General features: G+C 40.5%; 1 protein-coding gene across 7 annotated transcripts in view; it reads right to left on the bottom strand.

The window, feature by feature from the left end:
* Nucleotides 1-17,437, bottom strand: part of ATP9B (ATPase phospholipid transporting 9B (putative)) — a 173,382-nt gene extending 155,945 nt beyond the window's left edge. For 5 of the 7 annotated variants that reach the window (XM_075142839.1, XM_075142840.1, XM_075142844.1 and 2 more), the window contains exons 1-2: nt 17,298-17,437; nt 820-993 (exon numbers count right to left, since the gene is read on the bottom strand). In XM_075142839.1, the coding sequence (XP_074998940.1) occupies nt 820-993; nt 17,298-17,392 (269 nt within the window). In that variant the 5' untranslated portion in view covers nt 17,393-17,437. Of the gene's footprint in view, nt 1-819; nt 994-5,667; nt 5,720-16,364; nt 16,446-17,297 lie in introns of all 7 variants that reach the window. The other 2 variants (XM_075142842.1, XM_075142843.1) reach the window with 2 other exon arrangements.
* Nucleotides 17,438-20,831: the final 3,394 nt, after the last annotated feature.

Here is a 20,831-nt window from a genome sequence, read left to right as displayed (position 1 = left end):
ATTTATTAAGTGCCATGAAAACCATCTGTGAAGACTTCTATCTAAATCAATTCTAAAATAATCTGCCAAAAAAGCATTCACCATTTAAGTTCACTGAAAACACTCCACTCACTTCACTTGACCGATTCTCAGACTTTATTATTCAAGATAAAAAAACCCCATGATTCTTAACCATCCTAATAGCAATTTCTGTATGTAGAAGATTGCTAGCAATTCATTAGAAAGTTACTATTCCAAGGCAACTGCATACAGCAGAGTTTAGCACAAAAAGTTTCTAAATAAGAACAAAATCACAAGAGCTAATTCCAGCTGTAATTCACTCCAAGGCCACCAGTTACATGTATTCTTTAACCTTTAAAGTCAAAGTGTTAACTAATCATTAGTTAATGAATTTGATGTTTCTTTTCAGCAACATCAATAAAATTTATATGTTATCAACTTAACACACTAATGCACTTCAAAAATAAAAGAAAGTTTTAACCCCTCTACCCTGATGTGGTTTTGAGTAGAAGTGAGGACTGGGCGTATATGCCATATTATGGACCTCAGACTAGTACAAGTTTAGATCTTTCTTAAAAGGCTCTCTTTTTCTTGCAAGTCAGCAAAGCAGACAGGAGAAGTACACAGCAGCAGTACTTCAGAACTTTTTTTATTAACGGCTGATAATGTCCTAGTAGGGAAAATGCAGGCAAAGCAATCAAAAGGTGCATGACAAGCAAATTATTGTGTCCCCATACTCTGCACATATCACACAATAAACAGTTACTATTTACTTAATTTGTTTAATAGTTTAATAAAAAGTACTGGTATGCAACAAACCTAGTGCAAAGGAACTTCCAGCCACCACAGATAAACCATTCTAAGCCTCTTCTTCTCTGAGAAATTCTGGCTCTTGGTAGAGTATGGTAATCACTCTCATCATTTTCAAAACCTTCTTCTGACATCATTAGTGGCATTTCATCCAAATGAGAGGACTCATCTTCCACTTGGTACCTGGCAAAATGAAATAAAAACACTAAATAAATAGCCAATACATCATTTTTTATTACCGGGAATCTCCTAAAGTAAGAAGTTAATTTTTGCCATATGGAATTTTACTTGAGAGATATTTTCATCTAAATAACTCATGTATTTGTGCTAACGCATCAACAAGAAATTCCGATTTGAGTTAAAAATGTGTAATGCAGCAAAAAGGCCTGCAATCAGTCATTGTCAATCATAGTATAAATAATTTGTTTGTTATACAATTTGTACATACAGAGCTGCAACTTCATACTTTTCAAAGGATTCTTTGTAAGATTTTGCTAAACAGAATTTACTTGGCAAAGTTTATAGCAGATGCAAATGACTGAGTTTTCATGGAAGTACAGACTTTAGATTTCCACTGAGCTTCTTCAACTTGCTTTCCTGATGTCTATTCCTGTGTGCACAGGTTGCTATTTGAGTCACACTTTCTACAAAACTCATCAGTATCTTAGTTTTAATTACTAAAACATTATAGTTTTATAATTCTACACAAAAACATTCAGTGAGTCAAAACAGATTTGCCTGTGGGATCTATGGAAACAACACTAAGCTAACAATGGTCCTTTCCTCACCAGAAACTATTCTCCACTTCAATCTTACATTTCTGGAATGCTTTTTATGCCAAGACAAAACACTGGAATATTCAATATGAAAATTCCCCTAAGTGCATGTAAATTGAGTAACTTAGTTCATATTTTTATACCATTGGGAAGATGATTGAAAGAAACTGCACTATTACTCAGGTTTCCTTTCACAGACTATTAAAAGGACTAGTAAGGATATTAATTAGAAGAAAATTTTAAAAGGAATTAAACATTATAGTCACGCAAAGATCATCTACTTGTATGCAATAACACACACGATAACCCTAATCAATAAAAATGTGCAATACAGAAGATAAACAAAATGGTCAGAAAAGCTGGCTGCACAAATGCTTACAAAATACGTAAAAAACGTATCAAACTGAACACAAAAGCAAAAACTTTTAAATACATAAAAATATTACTTGACAGTATTGGTAATGGTAGTTAAGCAGTCTTTAAATAGGAACAGCTGATGAAAAAAATATCTGATCAGAATAAATCAAAAGATATTCTGCATATGTATTTTTAAAATTTCTCAAATACTTTACAGTTCGGAAGACTAGTAGGCTATCATCAATCTATTCTTTGTGTAATATATAATTTATCTACCTTGAAATTATTCTTGCACTGGGAATAGTGAAGAGTAATTCCTAGAGCTCAGGAAAAAAAAAAACAAGAAAAAGGATTGAGTCACAAAAAAAAATTATGAGTGTTTGGCACAGAACTAGTAAGTTTGATTTTTATAAACTGTATTGTACAGTCATCTCTTACTATGTGTGTCCTGGGACTGTCTCATTTTCCCCACAGCAATCTAAAAACAATCTATAAAAAAATAGTAATTAACAAAACCAAAAATCCATTCCCTTTATGTGAGAGAGCAGCTGGATCGCGTGGAGCTCTGCCTGATGATGGATGAGGAGCCAACTGAGAGCTTCTGGGTTAGGATTAAAGAGAGGCCAGGTAAAGGCAACATTATCGTGGGTGTTTGCTACAGACCACCTGAACAGGAAGAACAAGCAGATGAGGCCCTTTACAGACAGATAGGAGCAGCCTCACATTCGCAGGCCCTGGTCTTCATGGGGGACTTCCACCACCCTGGTATCTGCTGGAGGGACAACACAAAAGGACATAAGTGATCCTTAAGGGTCCTGCAGTGCTTTGACAACAACTTCCTCCTCCAAGTAATCAGAGGAGCCAATGAGGAGAGGTGCTATGCTGGACCTCATACTCACCAAGCAAGGAGGGGCTTCACTGGGGATGTGAAGGTCAAACACAGCCTTGGCTGCAGTGACCATGAGATGGTGGAGTTCAAAATCCTGATGGCAGGGAGGAGGGTGGCAAGCAAGCTCACAACCCTGGACTTCAGGAGAACAGATTTGGCCTTTTCAACAACTGCTTGGAAAAGTCCCATGGGATAAGGCCTTGGAGGGAAGAGGGCCCCAAAAAAGCTGGTTAGTATTCAAGAATCAGCTCCTCCAAGCTCAAGAGAGTTTCATCCCAATGAATTGGAAGTCGGGCAAAAATGCCAGGAGGCCTGACTGGATCAACAAGGAACTCCTGTCCAAACTCAGACACAAAAGGGAAGTGCACAGAGGGTAGAAGTAAGAACGAGTAACCTGGGAGGAATACAAAAACATTGTCCAAGCACCCAGAGACAAAGCTAGGAAAGCTATAGCCCAAATGGAATTGAGTCTGGCCAGGGATGTGAAAGACAAGAAGTCTGTAAGAACATAGGTGACAAAAGGAAGGCTAGGGAAAATGGGCTCATTGCTGAATGAGATGGGGGACCTGGTTACACAGGACATGGAAAAAGCTGAGGTACTGAATGCCTTCCTTGCCTCAGTCTTTACTAGCAAGACTGGCTTTCAGGAGTCCCAGGTCCCAGAGAGCAGGGGGAAAGGCTGGAGCAAGGAAGATGAGGATAAGGTCAGGGAACACTTAAGCAAACTAGATATACATAAGCCTATGGGCCCTGAGGGGATGCACCCATGAGTGCTGAGGAAGCTGGCAGATGTCACTGCAAGGCCACTTTCGATAATCTTTGAGAGAAGATTGGGAGAAGTGACTGAAAACTGGAGGAAAGCAAATGCCACTCCTATCTTCAAGAAGGAGGACCCAGGGAACTACAGGCCTGTCAGTCTCAACATGATCCCTGGGAAGGTGATGGAGCAGCTAGTCATGGAAACCATTTCCAGGCACATGAAGGACAAGAAAATCATCAGGAATAGTCAGCATGGCTTCACCAAGCCATGCTTGACCAACTTGATAAACTTCTATGATTAAATAACTGGCCTGGTAGATGAGGGGAGAGCAGTGGATAGTGTCTACTTGGACTTCAGTAAGGCCTTTGATACAGTCTCCCATAAAATCCTCAGACAAGCTGTTGATGCAGGGGGTGGATAAGCAGATAGTGAGGTGGACTGAAAACGGACTGAACGCCCAGGCCCAAAGGGTGGTCATTCAGTAGCACAAAGTTTAGCTGGAGGCCAGTAACTAGCTGTGTACCCCAGGGGTCCATACTGGGTCCAGTCCTGTTCAACATCTTCATTAGCGATTTGGATGATGGGACAGAGTGCACCCTCTGCAAGTTTGGAGGTGACACAAAACTGGATGGAGTGTCTGATAGGCCAGATGGGTGGCTGCCATCCAGCACAAACTTGACAGGCTGGAGAAGCGGGTTGACAGGAATCTCAGGAAGCTCAGCAAGGAGAAGGGCAAAGTCCTGCACCTGGCAAGGAACAATCCCACACACCAGTATAAGCTGGGCGCCACCCAGCTGGAAAGGAGCTTGGCAGAAAAGAATCTGGGGATCCTGGTGGACACCAGGTTGAACATAAGCCAGTGACGTGCCCTTGCCGCAGAGAAAGCTACTGGTATCCTGGGCTGCGTTAGGCAAAGGGAGGAGCAGCAGGTAAAAAGAGGAGATCCTTCCCCTCTGCTCAGCACTGCTGAGCCCGCACAGTAGACTTCTGTATCCAGTTCTAGGCTCCTCAGTACAAGACAGACATGGACATACTGGAGAGAATCCAATGAAGGGCCGTGAAGATGATAAAGGGACTGGAGCACCTCTCCTATGAGGAAAGCCTGAGAGAGCTGGGACTGTTCAGCCTGGAGAAGACAAGGCATGGGCAGGATCTTATTAAAGTCTACTATTCCTGAAGTGAGGTTGCAAAGAAGACTGAGCCAGGCTCTCTTCAGTGGTGCCCAGTCACAGGATGAGAGGCAATAGGCACAAACTGAAACACAGGAGGTGCCATCTGAACATCAGGAAACACTTTTTTACCATCAGGATGACTGAGCACTAGCAAGGGTTGTCCAGGGAGGTTGTGGCATCTCCATCCTTGGAGATGTTTAAAAGCTGTCTGGACGTGATGCTGGGCAACCAGTTCTAGGTGGCCCTGCTTGAGCGGGAAGGACTTCTGCTGACATAGAACAGCACCCTGAGCAGTATTCAGTCCAAAATCTTGATAGACAAACCCAGTATTTTAAAAAGAAAGTAACATTAGAAATACCAGGACTAAGCATGAAAAAGCACCATCACTGGATTTGCATTTTCTCAACTTACTGTACATTTAATACAAAAATCTGAAACGATTTCCTTTTCCCCTAGATTTTCTGTGTTATGCCCTGTTGTATACAGGAATATATTAAAGCAGTTAACGTTTTTGGATGCCAGGAAAGGGAGGGGGGGAGGAAGGGATTGTATTGTAGTATTAAATTTCTATTGAAAAGGTACACAACATACTTTACACTGGCTATGTAATAAATTGGTATCAACACAGTTAAGAAGGAAGATCTAATAAGGAAGGAGAGAAAAAAAAAACAAACCCAAACCCACTATTGGTTAACCAGTCATTAGCTAGATACTTCCTTTTTTGGTTGCCAGGTCATGCCCTGATTTCGGCACCTCCTTTGAATCACTTGGTATGGGACGTCATTAAGGGATGTTAAAAATGCGTTCAGACCAGATCAGAAAATAATGCATAACTAGGAATAATAATAAACACACACCCTGCATCCCCCCTGGCCACAAGTCAACTAAGTAAGTACGTCAGACCTTGTGAAAAAAAATCTTCATCTGTTTCAAGTGATGTAAAAGCACAACCACACTGCAGAAAACACAAAAAAAAGTTTCAACTAAAAAACTGCATAAATCTGTTAAAAGTTACGAGTTCCCAGAAAGTTAGTTATGTGAAAATATAGCATGGAAAATGCTTTCAGACTTATTACCACCACTACCCACTTCAAAAAAAAAAAAAAAGAAAAGGAAAATAAAGTTTAAAATGAACATGAAAAACACAATCTTAACAAAAAATGTTGTTTGCAAAAAGCTGCATGTGATGTTTAGTTTAATATGGCAATCTGGCAATATGTTTTCTGTTCCCATTACTATCAATGGTCATTAAGAAAAAACATTATAGAAAAAATTCTCTTCACAAAACAGAGCAGTTATACATGTTAATCTGTAATATTATACTAAATTATATGGATTACTCTCAGACTAGACTAATCTTAACATTAGACAATAAAACCACTGCTTAGAAAATAACGTTAGACATTACTTTATGCTAAGACTTCCAGTAAGACAGGCCTGTGTTTAAAAAGATTCACATTCAATGCTTTTATATTCTCTCCTGGTTAAATTTGCAAATTACATTATCACAGTTTTAATACAGAGCTTTCCGTTGCATTGTGTTTTGCTTTTAGACATCCAAACAACAAATAGTGTATTTGTAGCACCATCCAGTGAAATCACAATCTGCTAGCTGTACTGGAGTATACAGCAAGATATTGCAAAGTAACAGATCCCTTTTACTTCTGTACGAAGCTAACAAGTGTCTGATTCAGAAAATAATATCCTTTATATACAAAGGTAACACAGCAAACATGGTTAAAGTCTCTCTTGAAGGAACATACTAATGCAAGAGAATTATGGGAGAGAGACTTGACTGAGAAACACATTCCCAGACATACATTCAAGTCTACTCTTGTAAATGTGGTAATATCTGCAGAGTACATCGATGTCCTAATCATAATTTCTTTAAGGGTTTTTGCCATTATATTATAAACAAATATTTTTTTCACAATCAGTATCTAGGTTTGCTCTTTTAAATATGGAACTTCACCAAGTAGTGAAGATAATGATCATAAGCACCATCATGTTTAGTAATCCTGACTTCAAAATACAGCCTCTGAACTGGCAAGCAATTTATTCTGTTTCAAAAGCAATTTTGCTATTGTGTTGGAAAATTGTACTTCAGTATTTAAAAACAATAAGATAATGAATAATGGATTTTTCATAACTAGGATGAGGACAAAAATCTTTATGTCTTTGTTACCTAGCATTTTTCTGCACTTAATTGCTTGAAGTGCTGATTTTCCTTGAGTGACAAATCAATTAAGTATAATCCTAGAAACTTTTATTAAAATAGGGAAGCACTGAAAGCAACATGAATAAAGAAGCCAGAGTGAAGACATCAAAACTCTCAGCATGACTGCTACTAAATCAGGTATAAAGACAACGATCTTGACAAAAATATGGTTTCCTAAGGAAAAAGAAACATTAATATTAAACAACTTTCAACAAAATCTGACTACTGTTAGAAATATCATGTAACAGATTTAACTGAAATGAAATGTACATGTACAATAAATACTTTTAAATGAAATTTTGATATAAACATCTGCTGTGAAAATTATGCTTCAAGTTACCTGTACCTACATCATTCCACTTTGATGTCTGTTTGCCAGAGTAGATGCAGCTGCAGAGTTCCACGGATGCCATAAATGGTAATGGAAACCATTTTAATTGATTTAAATCTAACCTGGCTACCTATTTAGATCCATAACTATTTCTGTATTTTCTGCCAGCTTTCCATTGTTCTAAAAGAGCAATGTTAAAGGGTGTAGTAGGAAGGTGCAAAGGGCAGGGCAATCATGACTGCATGTTCTTCTGGTTTTACTCACTTGACAAATGCAGAAGAAGTACCTATGATGGGTTTTTCTATCTGCCTGCTTAAAAGACCCAGGTAAGATAGAAGCACTGTGTCAGATACTGCATAAATATTGTTTCCTTGTTGCCTATCACTTGTGCTATATACCATAATTCACAAGAAGGAAAAACAAAGCTGATGTCTTAAAGCAGTATTTCTCAAACCTAGTAAGGGAGGGAAAAGGAATGCGTGGCCACGAGTCTACACAGGAATTGGACATAGAAGATGGCTGTAGGATGCAGAGTAGCATGGAAGAGAGGCAGCAGTGGGAAAAGTTCCAGCTGAGCATCTGAGTAGAAAAGCTGAGAAAGACCAATTAATGGCGGTTGAGCTACCACCTCTTGCCACTAGACCATGTCCCATCCCACCAAGCACTAGGGATTTGGTTCTGTGGCTGCTGCCAGCCCCAGGACTCCCTCTGCTTCTGGTCCTGGGCAGAGGAAAGACTGAGGGAGTAAGCAGCACAAACTATCTCGCCCGTATCCTGCTCTGCTTGAAGTAATTCCTCCAAGGGTTAACCTAGGTGAACACCTTCCCAGTCTGAGGATAACAAAGGATACTGCCAAACTGTAGAGATGTAGTAGGAGGAATAATGAGGAAAGGGACAGGCATATTTATATAAAGAGCAAGAAGAACAAGCCACCAAAGCAGCAACTGCTGTAGGCTGCCTGAATCACTGATGTAACTGTTCATATCCTGTCCTGTGACAAAGAAAAAAATCCCAGGAAACTCTATACAGCAGCAGGATAAAATTTATTAAGAAATGTACGTTCATCCATAACCATGCTTATAAGTTTACAACATATTTTCACATAACTGCTCCTCTTGTTCAAATATCTAGTGTCTCCATAAAACAGATTGCTTTGCTAGAAGCTACCTGAGAAAAAGCAAATTACAAATACTTATTTTTTTCAAATATTCTCCTGCATTTCTAAAGATTGGAAGTTACTTTTTCCTTCTAATTTCAAAAACTTCTATGCTCTACACAGCAGTAAATTCAGTTAAACTACAGAGCAATCATGTTGTTCCCAGATTACAACAGAAGTGGAAAATGGAAAAATCTTCTACAGGTAAGTGCATGAAGTTTAAAGAATTTCCTTTAACCTCTTCCTCCAAAACACAGAAAAGCTATTTCAGAAGTTTTTAGAATTGATTAGAGCTTGCCACTATTTGTCTCTATTTAGCTTTAGTTATGGCTCTAATGCAAATGCACCCCTAATCAGTATTACTTGGGAAGTCACTGAATCTAAGTCCTGGCCTAAAAAAAAGATACATACACACACACAAAATAATCCTACTACAAATTTATATGCATTATCAGGGACAGGTGTGTCAGAGATCTCTACATGGAAGATGACACTAAGCACAGTACTCCAACAGTTATAACAAAAAAAAAAAAACCCACACACATTTGGACAGCTTTTAAGGAAGCTGAAGATTTGTAGAGCTGAACATTTATATCCAGTTTCAATAGTTAACTTTGCTTTTGTGTCCTTGCATAACAGGATCTTTAAAAACCTATTACAACACTCCCATCATAGTGCATGTTTATCTACCGGACAACAAAATAGACAGAAGGAAAAAGTACTTCTACTGTACGCAGGCAAGTTTATTACTGTGTCATTAAGATGAATAATATTTACTGCAGTAAGACCAAATAAATCAAGTTGCCCCCAGCCTTTCACAAATGATGCAGAGAGACATTCTGCAAAAACACAAGGCAGCATTTTTGATCAACTATTACAATAAAAAAAAAAAAGCTGGCATCTTCTGCCATGCAGAACTAAGGGAAAAATCCTTACATCTATTGAGATAAAGGTCTAAAAGCAGACTACATAGTTATTACCAAGGCAGCTCCCTTTCATCAGTAGCTTATCAAAAATTGCTTGTCACAGATACTACAACTATAGGTTCCACTAGACACTTACATAAAGCAAATATTCTGAATGCTATTTGCCTTCTCTCTTTCCTAGCTCACACTTTCTTACCAGAGCTGTATACAGATGAAGCAAATTCAGCAGATCTGCATAATGAAGCCTTCACGAAAAAGGCAACCTTCCGTATTCCCCTTTGCTTACCTTACAAAGTGCTACGCATATCCTAATATAAGATCTTTTTCAAACCATGACAAGATGAGTGAGTCTCTGTCTTTAACAAATAGGTACCAGAAATACCTAAATACACAGCAGGACCTGAGGAAACATCATCTAGATTCACCAGAACCCTACTTTTAATTAGTAGGGTACGTCATTGATCACAACAACAGGATCATTTTATCACTGTCACTGGGTATTGTTATTGACATTGTATCCCAATCAATTGTTTTCTCTCCCTGTTCTTAGCAATCCAAATGCCTGCCCAAGCAACACAAATCACTGTATTTTGATACCACAGATACAAACCAGGAAGGCATGCAAATATAGGGCAAAAATAATAGCTTAAACATGAACAACCTTAGAAATACATTTACAAAGTTTATTCTACTGTGCATGCAGTCACATGTGCTCATTGCAAAAGACAGCATCATCTGCAATAGCAAATTGAAGTTCTCTAACATTTTTTTGCCCAATGATTAAAATGCTTCAGATCAGGATAATTACTCTAATAATCATCATGCTAATAGATTATGACTGTCTATCTTGGTGTGAAAGAGTACTATTAGTGCAGAAAAAAACATAAGGACAACTTTTTCCAAATACACAGTTCTAAGTAATGTCAAGTCAAAGAACTGCAATTAAATACTAAAATAACTTAAAGTTCCTATGTCATCAAAATTTATGTCTGCAGACAAAGTATTACAAACTACTTCTCGGGTATGACACCAATGAAAGTGTCATTGTACATAAAAATGTTGTTACTGTGAGCAGCTCTATATATATATAATATGGTTACCTGCATCATTAAATCAAAAATTGCTCTGAAAAGCAAAAGCCACAGAAACTAAAATAACAATGACAACACACACTGCATAACAGCTCTGAAAACATTAACATATGGCAAGGCCATTTTTCAAAAGTTATATATCAAACTACTTTGACCTTTGTCCCAGGCAAAAGTCTCAGAATCTACACCTATCCTAAATCAGGTGCCAGTCCCAAGAAGCAGTATTAACCTATGAATAAAGTCTTCAGCAAACAAAGCAACACGCAATCCAGGAATGTGAATATGTGAGCAATGGGCATAGAACATATATTGAGAAGTTAGAAAAAATTCACTGCTAACTTCTTTTTCTAAAAACTAGTGGCACTTCTTGAGAGAGTCTTGAAAACATAGACCCAACCACTGTTATACACATAGAACATCCCAAGTACAAAGGTGCCAGCAAACAACCCCATTAGAAGAATCAGAATTAAGAGACGGCATCTCAGATTCAGCCTAAAAATTACTCAGCAACATAATTCCATACCACAACAGTGAATCTCTGTCCAAAACCACAATTCAGGAAAGGCTAATGACAAAGGACAGTATGTTCTGCAAGACAGTGATATCAATTTCTATTATTTTTTTAAATGAAAAAAAAAAAAAAAGAAGTTTTTTGCCTTGCAAAAGAGACAAACACTTTGAATTTCAGGTGAAGACAGTAAAAACAGGGGGACAATAGTTCTCCTGTAAAAAGAACAAAAGGACATACATGATTGATCTACTTTTTAAGAATGGCATAACAGTACAGACAATTCTCCTAACTACGATTCTACAGAGATTTCTTTGCATCGCATTTGATCCTTTCCTCCTTATGCTAAAACAAAAGATAGAGATGAATATGTCAGCATAACATACAGCTGTGTATTTTAATGCGTTCGCATGTCCAATACATGTCAACATCTATATATTAGTAGCTGTAACATAAAACACTTATCAGGAACAACCACTTTTGGTTGTTCAGAGTTCATTGCACTTATAGCAAGTATTGGCTGAACCTGTAACGTTTGTAATTTTTGGTATCACAGTAACCACCAATACATCTCACTGAGTTGCCACCTCCAGCAAAGAAAATTTCTGTCCTACAGAGAAGTGGGTTAGACTAATCTGTAATGGTGCATCCACTTTGTTGCCAGTTCTGTATGCGTGTCACAGAGGAAAAAAACCACAAGGCAGGGGCTCTGATTTAAACAAAGCATCATAGTAATCAGGATGATGTGATGAGCTTTCTCTACGAGCAACTGCAAGTGTGCCAGTACACATGCAGACAATTAACAGACAGTATCCACTCCTGTACACTGCCACAGTTGCTTAACTTTCAGGAGTTTCTGTGACCATATCCTGAGTAATAGGATGAATAGCATTAACAATGCTATTTCTACAAGAAAGTAACAAACATCTACAGTTATGTTCCTGGACTAAACAATTTATTGCTTCTGGTCAAACAACAGATGTTTGAAGAAGTTACTGTCACTTTGCGACAGCAGTTTTAAAACATAAATGTTCAAAAGTAAATTCAGTTCCATCTTCAGAATGCTTTATTACAGAAGCTGTATTAAAATTCAAATTAATGTCAATATTGTCAATCCTTCAGATTCATCCGTCATTTTCAAACTCATTTTCAGGATGAAATATGTAGAGCCATTCAATTAACAGATGTGGCGAAGAGAAGAGCAGATTAAAATGAAACCTGTAAAACTCTGCCCAAATATTGCAAGAACTTCTGTTCTAAACATTCAGAAGTACCCAGGGAAAGAGATTCATAGGAACTAGCAACATTTTAGAAAAACTGCAAGAAATACCAAGTATCACTGCATTCAACCCATGCAACAGGTAGTCTCTACTGATACATGCCAATGTTTGTTTTTTTGAACAATTACGGACATTTTGCAAGGCCTTCCAGACCCACGGTTATAGCAAAATAAGTTATGAGCTTTCTGTAAACACCATTCTGTAAGAGATGTTAGGTCCTATTAGCTCCGATTGTTACATGGTTTCAACAAATAACATTTTGAGTTATTTGGGGAAGTTTTTAGTCTTAAGTATTACACTTAAAATATAAAAGACCTGGCATATAATTTGCCACTGGAATATGAAGAACAACATCTGAACTATGAAAAATCACACTGTAGTTCAGAACTAGAACACACGCTTCTAACAAACAACTGAAAGTGAGCACCAGGTATCAAAGTATGTTAACAAAGCTCACTTCAGATAACGCCAGAAACTAAAGAAATCACAGAATTACTGTACATGCATCTAGCATTATCTGTTGACATTTGTATGTCTATTTTTTGGTGGTTCACTGTGAAACCTAGCCAAACACCTTGAGAAATCATAACCGCAAGGACTTCAAGATTGCTGGGAACAGCTTCCATTTAAATGAAAAGCATTAGAACAGTAATACCACATTAAATCGTCTTACTTTCTATGTAATATGAAAATTTGTTTGACATTTGTAAGTATCAGGGAAGTATGTGAATTCTCAGTGAACTCTTGAGTTCTGCAGACTTCCATTCCATTTTGCCTGGAATAGATTCTTTTTTTTCCGCATGAAATAAGCTACAATCCACCAGCTGTTAAGCAACAAGTATCCTGCGTTTACCTGGACAAAGGACACATTATCCTATTATTTTGTTCTTTTTTCCTTCTCGAGCAATTTTCTTTTTCGCTAATGACATAAAAGAATGAGAATTCCAAAAATAACATCATAGCCGGTTGCCTTAAAACAGAGTTGCTCCATCAGTGAGCAAACCGCAGAGACAAGCAACGGCAGTTGATCTGTTCCGCAACTTGCCCTACTGCAACCACTTAATATATCTAGTGTGGTCATTTGTAAATACACTACTGTGACCCACACTATGAATAATCATGCAAGAGGATTTCTTCCAGTGAGTGAGTGTTTTTCATGACATCACCTTTGTGAATACCTGGAATGCAACTGAATTTATGCAATATTGGACACAGCTAGTAAGACCTGATTTTTTGGTACCAGCTCAGGAGTCCCAACACCTCACACCTTAGCCCTATTAGGCCAAATACAAGCATACCCTGACAGCAGCAAGTGCAGGACACCTGAATAAACCAGGTATTTTGCTAATGGATAAATGAGGGTTGACTACTGTTTAACTCCTTATCAGCTTCAATATCCCACTAGGCTTCTTGTTTTACTTCCATCAACCTCAGATGACAACACAGGCACAGCACAGTTAACTTCCTTCCTGTGTTTAGCAGTTGATTACTTTGGGGCTGATGATGACAAATACAAGTCTAACATATGAGAACAAGCATGTTAAGTCTCACTGCACATTTAAGGTGACCCTGGATGTTCCCTGGTGCTCTTTTCCCTTCACAATGTAAACAAAAAGCAGCAGCAGCTATTTTTCCTGTAGATAAATCCTTCGTGCTGAAGGACAAAGTGCTGAAACAAGTGCTGAATCAATCACCTCTTTTTCCCCAAGCTTTCTACAACTATGCAAGTTGAATATATTAAACAATACCAAGTTTTGTTTAATAATTTGAAGATGAACAACCTTTTACTTCAAGATAGATTTCCCTAGTTTCTAACAGTAGCACACAAACAGTTCTCTGTCCATCTGAGGTAGGGGAAGATGGCAGAAGACATAAAACCTGAATTTCTACTGCAAAAGTAATAAGCTGCCCTTAAACATCAGAAATACAAGCAGAACAGGATGCAAGCGTTCATTGAACCATAGGTAACATTTAATATGTATTTTTAATTATTTTTTTTAAACAGGCCTTAACATATACAAAATGAATATATAAAATACATTAATGTTGTCATGTTCATATATGAAGTACATCCCGGGATATTTCATGGTTCTTAACTGGCTACAGTTTTATACAGAAGTGTACAATCTCAGGTCTGTATCATCAAAGTTTCTTCAGGTGTGTGGGAAAAACATATTCCAGCTTTAAAATACATGCTACCAGTCTGTCAAAATAACTTCAAAAGCACAAAGCACATTAAGGACAAACACTGAATAAGAAAGTCTTTGTCCTCACTGCAAAGCAAACTACAGTAACACTGGCAGAGACTTCTACAGACCACTTAGCTCAAGCAAAAGAAGTCATCCTACAAATTAGCTTTGAGGCCACTAAAGGTTAGCAACTGATGAGTTGTATTAACTGATGTTGCACAGTAGCAGCGCAATCAATTTGAGTTAAAAACACTATCACACTGAAGTTAAGCATCTGTGTATAAGACTTTTAAAAGACTAAATTCTTCACTGAGGAAATAAATCACAGCAAGTCAAAGACTCTTGAGGGCCGAGAAACCACAGTACTGGATTAAACCTGAGATACCAACTCTATTATATTTTAATCAGTGTTTTTTTCTAGACATCTTCGGAAGTATGAATTATAGCCTTTTAGGCAAAATCCACATGTATATATGCATGTGATAACTTTCTGCATGTTAGAGACCTCAGTGACTTCACTTCAACACTCTTATAAGTATCTGCAACATCAGGACCTTTGCTGCAGTTTCCACAGGAATGCAAGGCTTCTTCAAAGTCTGTGCTGAAGATAAAGATTAGAAAAGCAGGATGAATCATTCATAAAGACACAGGAGCGGTAGTTCAATTATAAGCTTAGAGTCATAAGACTTACAAGTTGTAGTTCAACTATCTGCACTGCCATATTTCCTCTTTGACTTCACACAAGACACCTGTGGTAGAATCTACACAAGCATTCCCATGCTTTTGTTACAGGTCTATAGGACACCTTCCAAAGTACACAACAGGTGCTCTCACAAATCCAGGGCACGGTATTCTTGAAGGAGAGTGACCAACATACTCAACTCACTTTAAGAAAAATACAAAGAATTAAAGTGAGTGAAGAGGTTGGTACACGTATTCTAATTCTCAGAGCTCAAAAGAGCAATTTATTTAATCAAATGATCAAAATAAAAAAACGTAATAAACGTGCCTGTCAACTCTTAAAGGTTTTATAAACCTACAAGTAGTTGAACAAAAGTAATGAAAATCATAGATTATCATTTGTATGGAGGATCAGTAAGTTAAACACATTTCACTTGCACTTGAGAAACACATAGATTATGAAAGACCGTAACTCTGAAAACGTAATCTAAACTAGAAGAAATTTAATCCATGATCTTTGGAGGGTGATGTTGATCAAACAAGACAGAGTGGAAGAAGCAGATCCGTAATGAATTGGTAGTTCCTTGCTAGATCTTACAGCTTGCCAAATCTGCTTATAAAGCCAGGTTTAAACAGTTTGTATAAATAACTGTAATTACTGCCTGCAAACATACCTTCAAGAAACCTGTGTATGTACCTGACTTATGAACTCAACCCATCATATCTATAGCATTTTTCAAATCACCAAAACACTCCTGGGTAACCTACAATAGAACCACCTGATACCTTTCATGGTCTGGACTAAGTTTTTGCCTACATAATCCTCCCCTTTCCCTTTTTCTTCCAAAGCACATCACCTACTGAGAAGGTTACAGATTCCAGCAAGAGCTTCCCCTGCTTCAGTTCTCTGAGGAATAGGGATGATGATAACATGGCCCTACCTCAAAACAGAGGACCAACCTACTACAAATTGTCAGACGTTCAAGTATTAGAGAGATGGGGAAAACTACTACTATGGCAGACTGTCCTACAAGCCTGTGAATGTTCATGAAAAATATTTTTATCTAGTTTAAGAATCAGGACAACATAATTTAAGCCTAACCTATTCGCACAGTTTTAACTACCTTTTCTGTTAGTTATTCCATTCGGACAAAGAAATAAATACATTTTATTCATGATGAAATGGATTTATCACTGTATTTGAATTAGAACAACAGTACCAAATATTCTGTTTTTAGGATGTCCATTTACTTCAGATCCTACAACTGCTCCCTCCAGTCCTTGTGTCCACTACCAGTGTTCTACAAAAACCAAGAGAAGAGAAAAAAACCCTAGAACAACTAACTGTAATCATATCCTCCATTGTAAAAGTGCTGTCCAATGGACATACCAAAATTATGGAGCAAAGTTTTCCTTGCTCACAGCAACAGTACACCTAGAAATTATTCAGAATAATGGGAAGCAACGAAACATTCAATCTTTGCCTGAAAACTTAATTTGATGGCAGACCTTTAAACTGGCTTCCTCAAATTGCTTAACCCCCAATACAGTACATTTCAAGAAATCCGGAGTTATTTTAATTCTCACATTCAAGAATGTTTTCCGTGCTAATACACAATAACTACCTCACAGCATATTTACTACCGACGCCCAAACAACCCACGCAACGCGGGCATCCCGCTCGTAAGTAAACTACTGGCAAGGGTCCCGAGTTGCGCGGAGTTGCAGGCGGAGCCCCGCGGGGCTGGGGGGGGGAAGGCCGCACCTGTGGGCGCGGGGCCGGCGCCGGGAGCAGCAGGGCCGAGGGCGCCCTGCGCATCCTCCCGCGGGGCCCTGCAGCACCCCGCGCCGCCACCGCTGCCCGTCCCGGCCCCGTGCCCTGCCGGCGGACGAAGGGAAGAGCGGGACGCGCTCCCCCACGGGGGCCGAGGGGTGCGGCCAGGACCGCGGAGGCCTGGAAGAGCCAGGGGCTGCCGACAACCCCCTTCTCGGCCTACAAGGCGGCCGTCACCCTTTCCCGCCCTCCCCACGGACCGAGCAGGCGGTCCCGGAGCCTCACAGGGCAACGGGGCTGGGCGAGGGGCACATACCGCCCCGCCCGCCGTTAGAGATGCGGGGAGGGGGAGAAGCCGCCGCGCCGCCCCTGCCCGTACCTGTTGTGCCTCTGCGCCGTGGCGGCGCTGGTGTAATAGGCCGCTCTCCGCTGGGTGCTGCGCGGCACCGGGTGCAGCGGGATCTGGTCCGCCATCTTGGGGGCGCCCCCCCCCTCCGCCTGGCGCCCGTCAGCTTCCCCTCCCCCTCCCCCTCCCCCTCCCCCTCTCCCTCTCCCTCTCCTCGCCCCGCCCGGCACCGCTTCGCCTCGCCCCCGCCGCCCGCGGGGTGCGGCTGGGACCCCTGACGTCACGGCCACCTCCAGCTGACGCCAGGAGGAAGGAAGGAAGGTCCAGCGGGGCGGGGCCTAGGGATAAGCAAGGGGGCGGGGCCCCGCGGAGGGGGCGGGGCGGGAGCGCGCGGGCGGGCAGGGCAAGGGCTGTGCCCGACGGAGGGGCGCGCGGGGCGGGGCGGTTGGTGGCGGTTGGGACGCGCCCTGTGCGTGCCCGTTTGGGGTGCCTGCGGGGTGTGGCGGGGTGGGCGTCCCCCAGCCTTCGTTAAGGTTGGTGAAGTTTAATTTTTCAGCCTCTGAAGTACCACACGGGTGAGCCATGAGGAGGAAGAGCCGGAGGCTGTGCGGGTGGGATACGAAGGCCTGGCGGCACGGGTGACTCAGGCATTTAACAGGAACCAGAGAGTTCAGGGGTCGAACAGGAATCGCAGGAGACAAACCCAAGAGTGGCTGTGCCTGCTATTTTTTAAGTTGATCTAGGCAGGCTCCCCTTCCATCTTTTGGATGGCAAGGACTAGCTGTCACCTATGTTGGATGCCAGCGAATACTCGCGTGATCGCCGAGAACAAACAAAAGCACTGTAAACTGACAATGATTGTTGCCTGCCATTAAACAGAGACAGTTTTTGTGAGCCAGAGGTATTGCCCATGGAAATGGACATTCTGTAAGTCAGGGATAATGAACCAGTCTATGGGACCTCACAGGGGAAAGATCAATACACAAGTTACCACAGAATAAAAACTGGTTTGGAAGATAGATGTGTTCGTAGACCTACTGTAGGATGTTATCTCTCAATGTGCCTCTGAAATCAGATGCTGTGGGGAGCAAAAGGCCTAAAACAATCACAAATATGGAAGACTTCCTACAAAAGGAGAATAAAGGAAAATATATTTCTTCCTCAATGTCCAGTAAAGGTAGGAGAAACATCCAATAAAAAATTAAAAAGAATCTACTGGGAAAAATTTTCATTCAAAGAAATTTCCACCAAAAGAAGACAGCAAAATATGTCGAAAGTGCAGAACACAAGATTAAGTGAAAGATGCCTGGCAAAAGCTTTTCTTGATAATTTTTGCTTCTCTTCAATAATGTAAGTTGCTGGGGTCACCTTTCCAACAGAATATTTCAGATTTCATAGCAATAGTACAGTAAGAAGCCAGGTTTCACTCTCTAGTTGTACACCAGTCATTTTGCAAAATGCCTTAAACTTACTAATTTCAAAATTCTCAAAAAAGATTTCACAAATGACTGGGCTTACACAAGATGATAATGAGACCAAGATCATTGGCAATGAATTACTGATTATGCAGATTGCTTAAGCCAAAGGTGCCAGTAGGATGCCACCTTCAGTCTTCTAGAACATGGGATTTTTTCCTTTTATTGTTCTGAAGATACCGTATGGCAGAAAGATGTTCATGGTTTTGGTCTGCTGGACTGTGACCTGAAGTGTGCGGTGTGGTAACAGCAGCACTGGCAACCAAGAACAACAGATGGGTGAGAGAGTTGCACTCAGAATCAAGGAACTCAGAACCAAGGAACAGCCCACACTGGAAGGGACCTTAAAGATCATCTGGTCCAACTTTTCATGGGAAACGGAGCCAGATGAGATTATCTAGCACCCTGTCCAACTGCGTCTTGAAAACCTCCAGTGATGGAGACTCCACCACATCCCTGGAGAGATTGTTCCAGTGACTGATTGTTCTCACTGTAAAAAAATTCCTTTGTTATATAGAGATGAAACCTCTCCCAGTGCAACTTGTACCCATTGCCCCTTGTCTTCTCCATGTGGCTCCTTGTGACGTGAGAGCCTCCATCTTCTCTGTAGCCACCTTTTAGGTACTGGAATACTGTGATGAGGTCCCCACGAGCCTTCTCTTCTCCAGGGAGAAAAGACCTCCTTCAATCTTTCCTCATAGGGCAGTTCTCCAGCCCTTTGATCATCTTAATGGCCCTCCTTTGGACACTATCCAGTCTGTCTGTGCCTTTCTTGAATTGTGGAGACCAGAACTGGACACAGTACTCCAGGTGCGGCCTGACAAGTGATGACACCATACCTGGAGTACTGTGTCTACTCGCCAATGCTAAATGAAGTTGCTCTTATGACCCAGACATTTCAGACTGAAATGTTGCTGTACTTTAGAATGTACCTTCTACCTTAGAATGAGGGGGAATGGTCAGTACTGAGGCACCACAATCTGCAGTGTACGCTGAAGTATGCTCCTATCTGCTGTAGTGAAGGTCATGAAGCACTGGCAATGCTTACGATAGCTTGCCAAGTGCAAATTTCTAAGCAATATTTTGACTTTAAGCACATTATCTGGTTACTGAACTCACCGACAGACACAGAACACTCGAAGTTGAACCAGGAGAGCGGGAACAACAGTTACGCAGGAGCCACAAGGCTCATATGGGAATAAAAGGGAAAAATCCCTCTGCTAGGCATGTGGCAAGACTTTGCTGGGTATTTGAAGGGTTGCACTCAGAAATGCCAAAAAGGGGGAAGAGATTTATTTAGCTTTGTAACTGTGATAATCATTATAAAGTTGATGGTAGTACACCCATAGAATCATAGAACTGTAATTTAGGTTGGAAGGGATGTCCAGATGTCATCTAGACCAAGCCCCTGCTCCAAGACATCGGGTTTGATACCAGGTTGTTCAGGGCCATGTGCAGTGGAGTATTGAACACCTCCAAGGACAGCACAGTGTTTCCACAACTTCTCTGGACTACCTGTTGCAGTGTTTATCTTGTGATAAACAAATTGCTAATAAGTAGCAGATTTTCCATGTTCCAACTTGTTTCTGTTGCTTCTCATCCAATAACCATGCACCTCTGAGAAAAGTCTAGCTCCATCTTCTCTGTGTCATCCCATTACATAGTTGTATTCAGCCACAAAGTTTCCTCTTAGCCTTTTCTACTGCAAGCTGATCAAGCTGAGCTCTCAGCCTCACCTTATACACCATGTTCTCCTGACCACCTTGGTCACCCTTGCATAGACTCACTCCAGAATGACAGTGTCCTTTTGTAATGAGAAGACCAAAACTGGACACAGTCTTACAGATAGATACAGTCTTACATGTGCCAAACAGAGGGGAAGGATCACTTCTCTTCTTGTACCCGCTGGTTACACGTTTACTAATACTGCCTGGGGTGTAGGTGGCTGACTCTGCTGCAAGGGCACGTTGCTGTCTCATGTGCAGCATAGTAGGTTATGGTGTGGTACTGCCTGCCTCCTGCCTGCTCTGCAATGATGGCTGTACTTTATTCAGTATAAAAAATTTCAGTATAACAATTATGCCAGTCCTAG

This window comes from Calonectris borealis, chromosome 2, assembly GCF_964195595.1.
Source record: "Calonectris borealis chromosome 2, bCalBor7.hap1.2, whole genome shotgun sequence".
NCBI lineage: Eukaryota > Metazoa > Chordata > Aves > Procellariiformes > Procellariidae > Calonectris > Calonectris borealis.
This window is presented reverse-complemented; position numbering and strand designations above follow the sequence as displayed.